The 16,626-nt window shown below is 59.4% G+C and overlaps 1 protein-coding gene across 3 annotated transcripts in view; it reads right to left on the bottom strand.

The window, feature by feature from the left end:
• The window catches only part of PRDM15 (PR/SET domain 15), a 65,686-nt gene that overhangs the window by 28,390 nt on the left and 20,670 nt on the right, over positions 1-16,626 (bottom strand). For 2 of the 3 annotated variants that reach the window (XM_042954507.1, XM_042954508.1), the window contains exons 2-8: positions 16,548-16,593; positions 15,900-15,993; positions 13,798-13,951; positions 11,319-11,571; positions 4,637-4,738; positions 3,153-3,377; positions 1,275-1,404 (exon numbers count right to left, since the gene is read on the bottom strand). In XM_042954507.1, the coding sequence (XP_042810441.1) occupies positions 1,275-1,404; positions 3,153-3,377; positions 4,637-4,738; positions 11,319-11,571; positions 13,798-13,951; positions 15,900-15,993; positions 16,548-16,584 (995 nt within the window). In that variant the 5' untranslated portion in view covers positions 16,585-16,593. The remainder of the gene's footprint in view (positions 1-1,274; positions 1,405-3,152; positions 3,378-4,636; positions 4,739-11,318; positions 11,572-13,797; positions 13,952-15,899; positions 15,994-16,547; positions 16,594-16,626) is intronic. The other variant, XM_042954509.1, reaches the window with a different exon arrangement.

The following is a 16,626-nucleotide window of genomic DNA, read 5'->3' as shown; positions in this document are numbered from 1 at the left end:
AAGGGCTCTTCCAAACCTTCCCAGCTCGCAGTGAGGAAGGAGGGAAGGCACTCGGGCACCGCCCCGGCGTCAGGGGAATCTGGACGGGAGACACAGCTTGATCGTCCAGCACGGCCATGCTCCTGACTGCATTTTCACTCTGGCCACCAGGAAGCTCTCAGATTATGCCCCGGGAAGATCCCTGTTCTCTCGCTTGGCCTGGCCTCTGCTCTGTTTTGTACTTTCTCTGACCCTGATTTTTAAAAATTTCTTCTCCCTCTTAAACGTCTTTCTGACGGCAAGCCACAGAAGTCCTCTGGGCAGTCAGACAGGGAGGTTAACGAACAGGTGACCCCCTTTCCGACAGCACACCGGCCCCGGTCTGCACGGGATCCGGGATCAAACGAGGCCAGGCACATCGTCAGAACGTTAAGAGGCACTCCAAAAAAGCCCGAAAAGAAATCAGCATCAGCTTATTCCACGTCAGAGCAAAGATTTATCCAGGAATGACAACTAGAATACAAAATATTTTCCTCGTTCACAAAAAGAAAAGAAGAGAAAAGAAGAAAAGAAAAGAAAAGAAAAGAAAAGAAAAGAAAAGAAAAGAAAAGAAAAAAGAAAAAAAGAAAAGAAAAGAAACAACAAGGTGTTAAATGTACAGAAACTTCTGTGACAGCAGCACTGTTCCCAACAGCCGAAGGTGGGAGGAGCCCAGGTGCCCACTGATGGAGGAATCTGTCTACGGGATGGGATGCCAGCCTCGAGATGGAAGGACAATCTGACACCTGCTGGCTGAGCCTCGAGCACGGCATGCGGAGTGCCACGGGCCCGTCACAAAAGGGCCGGCATCGCATGCCAGCGCCCAGGCCGGGACCTCACACAAGGTACGTCCGTCTTCACGGAGACAGGGACGGGAGGGGGTGCCGGGGTGGGGGGAGAGGGACATGGGGAGTTAGCGTTCCATGAGGACAGAGTTTCAGTCCCGGAGGATGGAAAGTTCCAGAGACGGACGCGGCTGGAGGCTGCACAGAGCGCAGGTGCACTTAATGGCAGCGAACTGTGCACCCAGGAGAGGTTCAGATGGTCAACCGTCCGTGATGTACAGCTCACCACACACACACACACACAACCGCTTTTAACTGTCTTCACAGCGGACGTGGCATCACGCTCCCGAGTTCTGGAAGGATCCTGCCGCTCCCCAAGGACACCCGCTTCTTTCCCCCAGGAGGGGCGCCTCCCCGCCCGGGGGCACCTCCCGTCCACACGGCCGCCCCGGGAGCCTCAGCAGGACTCACTTTGGCACTGAAGCGGCGTCACCGGTGGCGGTGGCCAGCTTCCCCAGAACCAGCTCCATGATCCGCTCGTCCGGTGCCGCCGTCGCTGGCTCATCCGGAGGGACCTCGGTGACGATCTCCGCCACTTGCTCTGCGTGAAGGGGACGCGACAGCCGTGTCATCGCCGGGGCGGGGGGACGGGACATGGCCAAACCAGGAAAACGCACCCGAGCGGACCGCAGCCAGGCCCACGTCGTAGACACGCGTCGCGAGACGCACGCAGGAGGAAGGAAGGAAAGAAGACTAGCAACGTGGCGGAATCCACGTAGCTACCGGTTTCCAAAGAGCAAAATGTTACTCTCAGCTCGAAACTGAAGTTATAATTTGTGATCTTTTCTAAAAGCAGAGCGGTTAGGCCGCGATCTCAGTCCCTTTCACACCAACCCCAAACAAAACATCGTGATACGTAACGGGATCTTTCAACTTACTTAGTCCTAACGGAGATTTGGAAACCTTGACTTTTAAAACCAGACCGGCCACCCTGAGTATGTTCAAAAGCGGACCATCGTGTTCTATGAGGGCCAAAGGCCAAATGATTACAGTAACAGGTGTCCTGGCCCGAACCTCCGGACAATGAACGACGGGAAGGTAACACAGTGGCTTCTGCCACTTTACCTGCTACACGTCTTCCTAATGCAACTAATAATGAGGGAAAGAACCACTTAGAGCTCTCAGCTCCCCTCTCGTCTTCTCCACCTGTTTAGGGAGAGACAGACACACTGCGCAGGGGAAGCTGAAGCCGCCTGCCCATCTCTCAGTTCCGACCAGAACACGGACCGAGAGCTGGCTGCAGAAGACAGTGAGCCCATATTGGGTGAAGGCTGCTCTCTGAATTCTTTTTCATTCTGGCTCTCAGGAAAGAAAACCAGGGCTCTACCAGACAGCAAAGGAAAGCTCTCAGCGGTCAGCACGAAGGCAGTGAGGGGACCCAGCCCCAGCGTCACAGCTCGTCCTTACGTGTGACACCCCCCAGGGGTCTGCTGGCACCAGGCCGTGCTGGCAGAGGTCATGAGAGGACCGAGGGGGCACAGGCCCTGCGCACCCCAGAGAGTGGGTCAGAGTCCCTCCAAACTCAACCGGGGATACCATCACAGAGAATGGGAGCAGGCCACAGGCCCAGGCGACAGGGGAGTGGACGGCCGGGCTTTCACACAGTGAACCCACGCCAGAAACCCAGCATGGGTGCGTCTCACTCCACACGTCGCATGTAAGACGCTGGGCACAGAAAGAGGGATTCACGTGAAATCCCACGACGGACAAGGCTAAGTCACGCAGACAAGGAAGAAAGTCTGGGAGATGGTAAGGTTCTCTGTCCTGATGGGGCACTCATGACACAAGCGGGCCCCTTGTCAACATTCACAACCTGCACACTTTGCAGTGGTAACCATGCTTATACAGGAATTGTGCTCTAAAAGAACTGATTTAGAGGGAAAGGGAAAGGCCAGGTTCCCCTCCGTATGGCCTGTCTATCCTGAGTTTTCCTATCTGCTGGTTCCCCCTCTCAGGACCACCCCCACCTGATGGCTCCCCCTCCCAGGGCCACAGCGACCTGCTGGCTCCCCCTCCCAGGGCCACCGCCACCTGCTAGCTCCCCCTCCCAGGGCCACCCCCCCCCCGCTGGCTCCCCCTCCCAGGGCCACCCCCGCCTGCTGGCTCCCCCTCCCAGGGCCACCCCCGCCTGCTGGCTCCCCCTCCCAGGGCCACCCCCGCCTGCTGGCTCCCCCTCCCAGGGCCACCCCCGCCTGCTAGCTCCCCCTCCTAGGGCCACCCCCGCCTGCTGGCTCCCCCTCCCAGGGCCACCCCCGCCTGCTGGCTCCCCTTCCTAGGCCCAGCCCTCACCTGCTGGCTCCTTGCCTTCTATAATGTCTAGTGGCTGCTCAGGTTTTGATGCTTTGGGTTTTCTCCCTCTTCGAGGCTTTTTCTTCTGCTCTTTGGTGGCACTGACACTCTTGGGCACTGCAGGAGGCTCCCCCCGGGGCACGTCTGCTTCCTTCTCGGGAGCGGCTTCGTGCTGGCCGGCCGGGGGAAGGCTTTTGGCTTGTTCCAGGTGACCCAGGAGATGCTCTGCGGGAGAGGGGAGCACATGCACACGGACGCTGAGGCAGCCGGCAGCGTGCCCACTTCCCCCTCCCAACCCCCCGTTCTGTCTGTCTGTTTTTAACTTCATTTGCTGACCGTGTGTCCTCTTATAGGCAAATTAACTATTTCCACTGCTCTTGCAAATAAAAGCATTTTCACTGCGCCAAACAGGACTACTATTTAAAAAGCAAATTAGGTGGTAAAAAGAGGGCCAGTTCAGCACGCGCCCACGCACACAGCTTTATGAACACACAGGCATGCGAACACACGCCCGTGCAAGCAAGTGCTGTGCAAGGGTGCACCGACATGGTAACGTGGCTGCCTCTGGACGGTGACATTCCAGGCAGACCTGTTCCCTTTCCTCTTTACACCCACTCACGTTCTTTAACTTATATGGTGAATTCGTAATACAATTACTTAAAAACGCGACCTCTGAAGGGAAATGATTCCGCGCGTGACAAACTGAATGGTCTTTAAACACCCTTTTGCTCTCCTCTCAACTGAGGAAAGCCCCCCGAGGCCTCCCAAGAAGAGAGAACGACGAAACCACAGGGAACAGGCAGGCAGGGGTGGCCACGGAGCTCAAGAACAGACAGGGTCTAACCACGGAGGTAAGCACGGCTCAGGCCGGCCGGACGGCGGGGCAGCAGCAGGGCCGGGGAGGGGCGGCCCGCCAGGCACAAGGGGACGGACGGTCCAGGGGCCGAGGGTGCCTGGGCCCAAGGCTGGGCCAGGGGCGACTCCCCCCGCTGTGATCTCAACGGGCTCAGCACGGGCCTTCGGCGCAAAGCGGTCGTCACTTCCCTGTGCCGTATTTAGGGCCACTTGTGCCGGGGGAGTGCCCCCAAGGAGCTGGGCCGTGGGAGGGAAAGAAAATTAACAAGCAAACACAGCTAAAGTAACGTGACGCGTGCTACAGGAAGGGCCTGGCACCTGGGCCACACGGCGGAACTAGGCGGCCATGAGCCCACCTGGCTGGGGACACTTGGAAAGCCTGGATGACACAGAGGCCCCAAGTGACCCCGGGCGCGCAGCGGGGAGGTCGAGGCTACATGTCACGGCAGGTGCGGAGGAGGCCCCGCGAGGAGGGCCTGGGGGGCTGACGCGTGTGGCTCTGGGGACGCGGCTGGGGTCCACGCGGCCGCTCACATCCGGCCGGCCGCGCGTCGCCACCTGTCCACAGGGACGGCGTGGACGTGCCAGCACAGTGGTCGCCCACCCCGGGCCGCGCGCGCCGGGCTTACCGTTCAGGAGCTGCAGCTCCGGGAAGGTGGTAGAACACACCTTGCACGCCCACTGGCTGGGCTCCCGCTCCACCGTGGCGCCGCCTCCGGGGCTGCCTGCAGCTTCGAGAGAGCAGGGGCAAGGGTGACCCACAGCAGCTCGCGCCCCCAGGGCCCAGGGCCGCAGGGGACGGGCCCGTCCGCACACCCCCCTCCACCACGGCTCGGCGCGTTCGGCGTTCCAGCTGCCATTCCCGGAGCCCTGCGTGCGTGGACGCCTTCGGTCCCCACGGGTGTGCCCATTTCACGGGGGAGGAAACCGAGCACAGAGAGGGGGGGGCCGGAGCGGCCCGACGAGGGATCCGTCACGGGTCACAGACGCGGGACCTCCTCCGAGAAGCCAGACCGGTGGGAGCACACGCATCCCTTACAAGACCGAGGGAAAAAAAAAAAAAACGCAGCCTGCAGATTAAACGGAACTCCTCAACCTCTTTCTGGCTCCCACGAGAGACGGCAGAGCCCGAAACAGGCCGTCGCTGTGGCCCCGGCCCGTGTGGCCGCACCTCCCGCTGGAGGTCGGCCAACACAACTTTCTGTGATGACACCAGGGCTCTGAAAACGCGGCGTGTCTGGGGTGCCAGCCGTGTGTGGCTGCTGCCCCCGTGGATTCGAGTGTTTAGTTTTGTTTACTGTGCACTAGAATTTCAACGGCTGCTACCCAGGGCAGGTGGCCACTGAGCAGCCCCCGTGGTCCCTCTTCCTCACACGCCAAACAAATCTGGGGACGGTTCACGCCACAGGGGAGGCCCTGCCTGTGAAGAGGGGAACTGTGGCCTCCTTTTAAAAACATTACTGACGCTCCCGTGGGACCTCAAAGAAGGGGATGCTCTAAGCGAGCCTCCGTTCGTGGTGCCATCGGGCAGCCTCCAGGGCTGGTCTGGGGCCACGAGCCCTCGCCACCAGCGCCACTCGGCCACTGCACCGCACGACCTATCGCGTCACCCCAAGGGCCACGCGTGCAGCAAACTCCTGGGTTCTTGGGAAAAATCACCCAGAGCTGCCATTGCACGTGCATTCGGCCCCAGGACAACCCACGCCTCTCTCCGTAGCAAAAACGTGCAACAAGCTTGCAAAGAAGAACGAAAGCGAAAGACCGCAGCAGGCCACTGCTACAACCGCTGGTGTGTATTCTGCGCGTCCTCCTAAAGTAACAAGGAGGGAAAATGTTATGCTGAAACGGCCCGAGCTCCCCAGGGCGGACCCTGGGGCAGCAGGGTGGGGATGGGCCAGCCAGCCCCCTCTGTTCTCCCTCCTGCCTGTGAGTCCCCCGAGTGAAGACGGGCAGGACGAGACCGCGAATGAACGGGCGCCAGAGCTGAATTCCCGCTCCTTGCTCACCCTCCCAAACACACGCGGCTCTTCGGAGGCGAAGGAGACGGGTATGTGGTGGCTTCGGGAAGGGACGCCGAGGGGTCAGCTGGAAGGGCACCCGGAGTCGAGGCCCTTTCTTCTGGCCCCAGTGAGCCGCCATCCCCAGTGGGACGGTCCCCACCCCCGTGATGGGGATTAAAATGAACCTGACACGAGAACATGCCTGGCTGATAGTCAACAGGACTAACTAGGAGAACGAGTCACGGCCGCTGTCCCCTCGTCTGGGGAAGAACTCGATTTCCAAAAACTCTCCCTAAAAGATCACAATTTTTAAGAACAAAAATCAGCCAACAATCAGAAGGCAGCTCTTGATTGCCCATCACTTAAATATCCAACAAAAAAGAAACATCGAGGCGACAGCGACACCTCACGGCCACAAATACCACGAATATGCCACAGACGAGCGATAGAGAAAACGCTTGAGAGGGGCTGGGCGGGGGGCGCCTGGGGCCTCGGCCCGTTAGGTGTCCCACTCTCGATCTCGGCTCAGGTCATGCTCTCTCGGTTCATGGGTTCAAGCCCTGCGTCCAGCTCTGTGCTGGGCATAGAGCTTGCGTGGGATTCTCTCTCTCTCTCTCTCTCTCTCTCTCTCTCTCTCTCTCTGTCTCTCGGTCCCTCCCCTGCACTCTCTCTTTCTGTCTCTCTCTCGGTCCCTCTCCTGCACTCTCTCTCTCTCAAAATAAATAAACATTTTTTTAAAAAGACAAGGGGTGTCTGGGTGGCTCAGTCAGTTAGGCGTCTGACTTTGGCTCAGGTCATGATCTCCTGGTTCGTGAGTTCGAGCCCGTGTCAGGCTCACTGCTGTCAGCGCAGAGCCTGCTTCGGATCCTCTCTCTCCCTCTTTCTGCCCCTCTCCCGCTCTCTCTCTCTCTCAAAATAAACATTAAAAAGAGAAGACGGGGGCTCCTGGGTGGCTCAGTTTGTTGAGCGTCCAGCTTCAGCTCAGGTCCTGATCTCATTCGCGGTTCATGAGTTCAATGCCCGCGTTGGGGACTCTGCCACAAGCCTGTGGGCGCGGAGCCCACTTTGGATCCTCCATCCCCCCCTCTGCCCCTCCCCTACTTGCGTCCTCCCCAAAATGAACAAACATTTAAAAGGAGAAGAAGAAGAAGGCCTGATGAGTTACAAGCCCACAGGGAAACGAAAGCAAGCGACAGAACGCCACGCACAGCAGGACCTCGCCTGCGTGAGAACGCAGGGCCTTTCTGAGGAGCAGAAGACACGGACGGGGCAGGGGCAGGGGCAGGGGCCGGGGCTCCAGCGCAGAGCCGCAGGGGCGATAAGGATGCTCTCTATCTCAACGGTGGCACGGCTTACACAACTGCATGCCTCTGTCGAAACTCTGAGCTGCACACCGAAAACTGCTGTTTGAATGTAGGTAAACCATACGTGAGCCGTGCTCATTTTTCTCACGTACCGTAAGATGCCAGCAAAAATGCCAGGGTCATTAAAATGGGGACTTGAAAGTTCCCCAAATGCGATTAAGTGTGTTTATACTCGACCTTGCTCATTACAAGAGCAGTTTTGAAAAATCTGCTGACAACATCCGGTGACGAGAGCCGACCTGAGCCCCTCGAGCCCACCCATTTACACCCACATGCTTCCCGGGCCTCCGTCAACGGTCCCCAGGCCCAGTTGGTGCACAGAAAAGAAATCAACCGTACTGCGAGCTCAAGAAAAAATGAGAAAAGGGGCCGCCTGGGTGGCTCAGTCAGTGGAGCGTCCGACTTCGGCTCAGGTCATGATCTCAGGGTTCGTGAGTTCGAGCCCCACGTCGGGCTCTGTGCTGACAGCTCGGAGCCTGGAGCCTGCTGTGGATTCTGTGCCTCCCTCTCTCTCTGCCCCTCCCCTGCTCATGCTCTGTCTCTCTCTGTCTCAAAAATAAATAAACATTAAAAGAAAAGAAAAGAAAAGAAAAAATGAGAAAAGAAAATTTACTACCAGGAAGAAAAAATAGTAAAAGTTGGTTTGTTTGTTTTTTTATTTATTTATTTATTTATTTATTTATTTATTTATTTATTTTGGGGGGGACAGAGAGAGACAGACAGAGCATGAACGGGGGAGGGGCAGAGAGAGGGAGACACAGAATCGGAAACAGGCTCCAGGCTCTGAGCCATCAGCCCAGAGCCTGACGCGGGGCTCGAACTCACGGACCGCGAGATCGTGACCTGGCTGAAGTCGGACGCTTAACCGACTGCGCCACCCAGGCGCCCGGTTTGTTTGTTTTTTAAAAAGAGTGTGTCTGCTCCTCTGACTTTGCTGTGTTTGGACCACAGCTGTGCCGTCTACAAAATTGGCTGATTTCTACAACAGATACATTTTGAAGCAAATCTGAAAGAGATAGAATGAAACTGGTGAGTTTTAGCAGTTCTGATGCTCACGGAGAAAGATTCTGAATAACTTCTGGGCAGACAGCTCCTCGTGCCCTGGCCCCCAGCACGATTCTTCTAGAACACACCATGGTCCCTCAGGCCCATTCACCTTGCGTGGCCCCACTGCCACTGGCCCCAAGGTACAGTGATGGCCACAAAAGGCCCCTTCCCTCCCCTGCACTGCAGCGGTCTCAAGGGTGTGCAGACCAGAAGCCTCTGTGGTGGGAGGAGAGGTTAAGCCCTCTCCCTACCTGTCGGACCTGGCCAATCAGAATCACGCAGAGGCCCAGCTTCCTGTACGTTCCAGGCCCCTCTCCACAGGTCTCGGCACCCACACTAGAGTCTAAGAATCGGGCAGTGGTGGGGTCCCAACATATGGCTTCAACCAGGTGAGGCGTCCAGAACTCGCACCCGAGACCACCCGGGGCCCCAGGCACTCAAGGCGGGCAGCGCCGGAGTAGGGTTCTAGAGGCTCCGTTGTGCCAGGAGGGGTTCCTGGGGAAGGGGCTGGTGGGAGGCCCCAGTGGTGGCGCTGTCACCGACCGACCACAGGCACCACGCACAACAGCAGACGTTACGCGTCCTCTGGGGAGCTCCCGGCACTGCCTGAGCGAAGTCGTCGTCCAACAGGTGTAAGAAATAAGGACGCCAACTAACCAACCCCTTAACAGCGGTCAAGAACTTTCAGGACATTTCTAGGAAATACCTGCTTGTCATTGCTCCCAAAACGAAGACTGAAAAACCATCAAAGGTATTTCTGGAATTTCCGAGTGCCTGAGTTGGTTATCTGCTTGCCCGAATCAAATACTCCTTTAGGGGGACCGTGCCCGCCAGCTGATGCTGACATGGTTACAGTCGTGTCCCGGGCTCTCAGAAGGAACGCACGGAGGACGACCACAGTCAACTCAGGATTCCCCAGGGAGGGCGGCCGGGACAAAACGAGGAGGGAGCTGTCTGGTTGGGCTCATTTCATTCAACTGCACCTTCGCAATGTCAGCTCCAGACGAGAGGCTTCTCCCGCGGGGAAAAGCAAACGGCCCTGCAACTCCGGCAGGAGGGCAGCCACCTTGCTCTGACTTTGACCTGAAGAGTCGTGAGGGGTGAGACATCAGGCAGGACAGGACTGACAAGGTCAGCCTCTGGTAAAACAAACCCCGATGTGCGGGCTTGGCTGGCCCAGGGGCACAAGGCCGTAAGGAAACCTGAACACGAGAAAACCAGACCGGGAAGACCCCGGCCACCTTGCACAGCGCCGATGGGCCCGGCCACGCCGTGCCCGGAAGCGAAGCCCAGCCCGGCCGGGCACCTCAGTCCTCCCTGGGGCCAGGCCAGGCACCCGGTTCCAGCAAATCCTAGCGGACGGCTTAGGAGCAGCTGGGTGAAAAGCTGTGGGTGTCTCCAAGTTCCTCCTGCCCCCTTCACTATCGACATAACACCCCGTAAATATCTCTGTGAAGGCAGCAAGCCTTTTACTGCCAACGGAGCCAGAGTGCAGGCCATCTGGCCGAGTGGCCCCCACAGACTTTCCCCGAGGACATCCTCAGTGGCTCCCACTCCACCACCCCCAGCCCGTGGTGGGTGGAAGGGTGGCCCTCCGAAATTCACATGCTCCTGCAGGCTTTGGATAGGGTCTCTGCAGGTGCAACTAAGGGCAGATGAGGTCACCCTGGAGCAGGGCAGACCCTAAGTCCAGCGACCGGTGTCCCTCTAAGAGAGAACACAGAGACACGGGGGAGAGAGGTCCACGTGAGGACACAGGCAGGGACCAGGGTGATGCATCGACGAGCCGAGGAACGCCAAGGGCCGCTAGCAGCACCAGAAGCCGGGAGAAGCCTCTAGAAGGATCCAGTCTTGCCAACACCTGCTCCTGGACTTCAGGCTCCAGGGCTGAGAGGCGACCCATTTCTGCTGCTTATGGTCTGCGGTGCCTGGTGTGGGCAGTTGCCCGGACTCGTCTCCTCACAGGCTGCTGGCACAGGGACGACCAGAAGGGCTCCACCGGGGCGGGGGGCGGGGGGGGGAGAACCTCAACCACACGGCACAGACCAGAACCTCACATATGTGAAGACCCTCACTCTACAGAGCTGCTTCGTGTCACGACGGGCTCGTGATCAGGAAACCATTTTGTCAGAATCCTGTGCTGTGGGGGGTCAGAAGCAAAGAGGGTTGTTTCTCCCCCCCAGCAAGTAACCGTGGCAACAACAGGTGCGTCCGCCCTTGGCGGCTCAGGTGAGGCTATGATCCGCTGAGCTCATAGGCCAAACGTGCCTCACTGGCGGTGACCTCGTGTGGTCTCAGGCTGCACCGCGAGGACTCACTACTGGGCAGGACGGACGGAAGTTCCACGGGCCGCCGGATTTGGGCAAATCACACACACGACCTTCGCTAGGTCCTTCCTGGAACACGCGGGCGTGCACTCGCACACGGACACACGCACGTGAGCACACACCCCAAGGAGGAGGCCGCCGCGAGGAGGCCGGCACGGGCCCCGGAGCCAGATCCGGGTCTGAATCCTGACTCCACCTTCCACAGTGCGGCTCAAGGCAGGTTCCCTAACCTCTCTGTGCTCCGTTCCGCTGCCCCAAACAGAGACAGTCGCCCCAGCTAGCAGGACGGCGGGGATGATCTCCGCCCGTCGTGCCCTAGCGCCCAGATCTCCCAGGGAGAACGTTCCACCCGCCGGTGTCCGGCTGAGGGGTGGGCCCAGACATGTGACAAGCAGAACAGGAGCCCGAACCACGTGGGGTCAAGAGCAGCCCCCTCTGTTCCCCACGCCCAGCCCGCACGGCTCCCCCTCGACCACAAGGCGCCTGTGGGCAGCCAGGGGCCCGGGTCCCGACAGCGAGGCCTGGCGGGAGGCGGACGCGGGACGGGGGGGGGGGGGGGGGGGGGGCATGTACCGTGGGCGCCGGAGCAGGCCTGCTTCAGCATGGGCTTGTCCATCTTCTTGGCGTAAAAGGCCGCGTACCACACGCGCAGCTCAGCGCCGGGGGGGATGTCCCTGGAGGTGGTGAAGTAGACGTCGTCGCCGTGCTGGTAGGCGGTCAGGTTCTGGTGCTCGGGCCCCGCCGCCGGCCGCACCAGCATCATCCAGTTACAGTCGTCCTCGCTGGACGTGTCGAAGCACACGGGGTGCCCGTCCTTCTGGAACACCTGAGGGTGGGCACGGCCGCCAAGGGGCCGGGAAAGGAACTGGTTATCCGGCCGTCTGCACGTCAGCGTGTGCGGGTGCGTGTGTGTGCGTGTGCGTGTGTGTGTGTGCGTGTGGGGTGGCGGGAGTGTGCTGGGCAGCCAATCCCGAAGTGCTGCACCGGAGGCCAGATCGGGCTCCGCACACAACCTGCTTCTGGGAGTCACCGGGGGCCTGAGAGCCACGCACGGCCAGATGGGAACTGGGCCACGCCGGGCCTACTCAAGGTCCAGGAGCAGCGGCTGGACACCCAAGTTCTAATCGGTTTCCAAGGGGCCATAACGACAGAGGAGTTGTATTCCCGGTCCAGGTGGCATCGGGATGATGGAGCTCTCGTCCTTGACCGAATATCATCCGGGCACCTGAGATCTACCCCTGGCCCAGACATCACTGGGACACCTGAGCACTCCACCTGCTCTGGGTGACACGTAGGCCCTACACCTGGTCCCGGGGTCATCCAGACACCGGAAATCTGCGTGTGGCCCAGTGGGAAAGGGGAACGCGTACGTCCTGGGTGGGCACCAGGACACCTGAGTTCCTCCCTGCCTCTGTTACAAGCGTGTCCGGTAACGTCAGTCAGTCCTATAAGCTGCACCCGCACCTGTAACAGCACAGATACTGGTGGATGGGAACAGGGGGAGAGACTCAAACGTTCCGAGGCTCCAAGTAACCACACGAGGAGAAAAGGGTCTTGCTTGCATCTTTTCTGACGCAACCACTGCCTCCTTGCTGTAGGAACCTCTGTCTCCCTCTCCTGGGCTTTTCCTGTGGGCGCTCCCCACTGCTAACGGGGTGAAGGCCCCCTCCGAGGACGGAGCCCTCGGAAGCAGAGGGGGCCACCAGGTGCCTGGAACCCCTGGCTGGTGTGGGGTGCGCTCTCGGGGAGCCTCCACCCGCCCCACACCCCCGGCCGCACCCGTGCTCGATGCTGATGCGGCAGTGGAAACAACTAGATGTCAGACAGACCTCGACAACCGAGTCACTGAAAGAAGCCAAAGCAAGCACAGAGGACTTTTCCAAAGGGGCCTCAGCCCGACCACATGCCCACAGCGACTGTGTGCGTCCACGAGCCCCGGGTCCGGAGAAGGACACAGTCAGTGGTCTCCGGGGCTTGTCCTCAGGCTTCTCACGTAACTACCTCGTTTTCTTTCCTTTTGTTTGCAAACAAATCTAACAGCTTTCTGTGCTCTCCATTCTGCTGCAATCTGCCCAGTCAGCTCAACTTTTCCAAGAACTGCCTAGAACCTGAGGCCATCTGTCTCCTGTGTGTCCTGAGACCCACGTCGCTGTGACAGGCCTCCAGCAGGAGTCTGCCGCTGTGGGCAATCGCGAAGGACCGGCACCCTGGTCCTCACTGTTGGTGCCACAGATGCTTCTGGAGGCACATGCTAGGGGCGGGGACAGAACAAGGGTCCCGTGGCCTCGTGACCTTCCACCTGTCTTCCTTCAAGAGGTCGAAGTCCTCCCTGCGACTTGCAGCCAGTCTGTTTTTTCCCAATTTCACATAAAAGCTGCCTTTTCTCAGTCTGATGGGCTTTTTAGAGCTGCCAAACTTCGCTCCAGTGTCTTATCGCTGCCTGAACAGAACCCCCTCCCTTCGAAAGCGCTGTGCAAAGTGCCACTCGAGGTGTGCGGGTGTGGACGTGCCTGGGCTGCCCAGGCCCTGCCAGGGACCTCCCGACGGCCGCGAGGCAGCCCAGGTCGTGAGGGAAGGAAGGGCAGTGTTCGGGCTCTACTCTCGCACACATTTCAAATGACGCTCTCTTCGACGTTTGGCAAGGTTGGAAATTACAAAAGGCTAGCTTAACTCTGATGTTTTTAGAATGTAAAAACAAACTAAAATAGGGGCGCCTGGGTGGCTCAGCTGGTTAAGTGTCCGCCTTCAGCTCAGGTGACGATCTATCTCACGGTTCATGGGTTTGAGCCCCGAGTTGGGCTCTGTGCTGACGGTGGCGTGGAGCCTGCTGGGCCTTCTCCCTCCCTCTCTCCCCGCCCCTTCTCCCCTTCAAAAACAAACCTTTGAAAATGAAACAAACTAACGTGAAAAGAGAAAACGGTGTCTTGGAAGTAAGCGGGACGATGATCTTTAAAGCTGTCTGAAGACACTTCTCGATCCCTGAACTCGCGGATCCCCCGACGCGGCCGGCAGATGCCCGCCCGCTCCCAGCCCCCGCCAGCCCCGGCCTTACCTTCAGCGGAAAAGCAGATTCCTTCTCCCACTTGGCAACCCTCCTCGACTCAAATGGACCAAACTGCGTTCGCTTGACGAGCTGAGTTACGGCAAACACTCCCTCAGCCCCGTCCTCTAGTCGCCGGATCTCCAGGTTGGAGGGAAGGGATGATCTGGAAATGGAACAGGAGGCCCTCAGTCCCGGAGCGCTGCCGGCTGAGGACAGCCACTCGCACCGGGGACAGGCGGTCAAGAGGGCCCAAAGCTCGCTCTCGCTGGAATACCATCCTCGAGGCTGATAAAGAGCCTACCATGGACAGAGGCGGGGAAGGCCGCCCGACTCTAAAAGCCTAAGCCATTGGAGAGCAACCCCAGAGCCCTGGCAAGACCCACCCAGAGCACACACGGGGCGGGGGTGGGGGGTGGGGCGTTCACTAAGGGATGTGTTTGAAATCCCCACCCGAGAGACAAGCCACTACGACTACGGCGCCAGTTGGGCTGTGATGGGCCAACGGAGATGAAGGGCACCAGCTCTCACTGCCCCCCCCCCCCACAGCCCGGCGGCGGGGCGGGGGAGCTCCATGCTGAGACACCACGAGAAAAGGAAAAGTGCCACGGCATTCCAAGGACCAGAAAAGCGTTTCCATTAGGTTGAACGGGCCAGTGGCACTGAGGATGTTTTCGCCTAAACTGAGGGTGTCAAGAATGGGGTGCGGGAAGAGGAAGGCCTGTGGGCTGGGACCCCAGCACAAGCCAAGGCCTGGGTAAGCCCGACTCACATCCCGGAGCGGGTCAGACACCAGGGCGCTTGGAGAGCAGCCCCCTCGCAGGACCACGCAGAAGGCCGGGCTGCAGGGCAGGAGGCCCCCACAGAGGGCACCCACTGTGGGACTGGTAGTTGCTGCCAGAGTTCCACGGGCAACAGGCAACCAGTGCAAGTTTTCGGGGAGAGCCGGCAGGGTCCCCACTTCAGGCAGAACTAGTCCTCTGTTTTGAGAAGCTAAGTCACAGTGAGAAAAAGTAAATAAAGATGCCAGGAAAACCAGTTGGGAAGCTTCTAGAAACAGCAGCGAGGTAACAATGGCACCTCCGCGTGCCAGGCACCGTACCTACAATCCCGACCACACGTCTGCAGCGGGTACTGCTACTCTGTCCACTCTGCAGATGAGGCCACCGAGGTACGGAAAAGAGAAGGCCTTGTCCCAGCTCAACCAGCTGCAGACCCGGGCTGTGAACGGGCGGTCCCTCAGAGCCCTTGCTCCGGCCCCCCCGGGCGACACGGCCCCCACGCGGAAACGTGGAACAGCAGAGCCACTGGGCCTCCTCCCTCCACCTGCCAGCGTTCTTCCAGAAGCGCTGAGGGCTTCGCCTTGTTACCTGCCCTCACCGCCCGGGCCCCACCGCAGCCCACCCTGCCCACGGTGGGCATCGGCAGATGGCAGACCGAGATTCGGGCCGCGGGGAAACCTGCAGCCTCGGCCCGCGGGCTCTTCCTCGGCCACCACGCCGTGTCTCGGCCAGCTTGGCCCCTGGGAGCACGGAACTAGAACAAGACATTCACTCGGAAGCCTTCGAAACATGCCTGGGCGGGTGAACAGGTGGAGGGGCGCGGTGAGTGGTGCCGGGGCCGGGGGGCCGGGAAGCTCCAGGCCCTCTCCGGGGGCCTCACCCTGCACATCTCTTCATCTGGCTGTTCACTCATCCCACTTATCACATCCTGTAATAACCCGGAAACGGTAAGGGTTTCCCAGAGTTCTGTGCGCCACGCTAACGATGTAGAAGCCTCCGAGGAGGAGGCCGCTGGAGCCTCCAGTCTGCAGCGTGGTTGTCACAAGGACAGAGGAGAGCCCGGGGCTCGCGGCTGGCGTCTGGAGTGGGGGGTGGGGCGGCCCTGTGGGGCTGAGCCCTGAGCCTGTGGGGCCCCCTGCTGTCTCCTCCCAGCAGGTGTCAGAGCTGAACCCCCCTGGTGTCCGAGAACTGCCTGGTCCTGTGCGGGGACCCCCACGCAGGACTTGGGTCCGGGAACCCTCCAAGAGCTCTCCTTTCTGCAGATGCAGAGACGGCGGCGTTCAGACAACCCTGACAGGAAGCGCTGTAAAAACAGCCCGAGGTAGCACTCACCTTGCCCTGCTTAACACAAAGGAGTCTTTGACCATGACCACGGGGCCCAGCTCAGGACATTCGGAGTCGTGGTACTGGCTACAGTCCTCACACCCTGCAACAGACACTGAGTGTCAGGGGGACAGGGAGCCGACAGGGGACACCTGGGGGACATCGCAGGCCCCCTGCCCGAGGGGGGCGACTTACAGCCCCCCCTCCCCCGGCAGTGTGAACACGGTGCAAACTCAGGATGTGGCCCCCAAGGAAAAGGCCTTGCTCTGTGGCACATTTCAAAGTGTGCGGTCACCTCTCTGGTGACAAAGAACAACATCTACCAAGGAGTGAGAATAAGTGAAAATTCACCAACGCAACCTGCTTACTAGAAACCTCACGTGTCACGAATCCCTGGCTTCCTTTTCTGAATCAAGTGCCGCCCCCCGCAAAGTGCCCTTGGCCCAAAGTTCTGAGAAAGATGATCCTTTTAAAACCACACACCCCTGCGGGGGCACTTCCCACGCAATCAACTGTGTTCCGTAAAGCGAGCAAAGTCATGTCCACTCAAACAGCGGCAGCTTTTCTGTATTGTGGAAACAAAACGTGGACGTGGCTTTGCCCAGACGGCCAGTGCGACGCCCCACTGCACCCACGGACAGGCCACGGACTACTTACAGATGAACATGATCTCCTCACTCCCGTCTTCGGCCATTTCTGACACCTGTCGGGGAAACAAAGGCCAGGCTGTTAACGA

Source organism: Panthera leo, chromosome C2 (genome assembly GCF_018350215.1).
Source record: "Panthera leo isolate Ple1 chromosome C2, P.leo_Ple1_pat1.1, whole genome shotgun sequence".
Classification (NCBI taxonomy): Eukaryota; Metazoa; Chordata; class Mammalia; order Carnivora; family Felidae; genus Panthera; species Panthera leo.
This window is presented reverse-complemented; position numbering and strand designations above follow the sequence as displayed.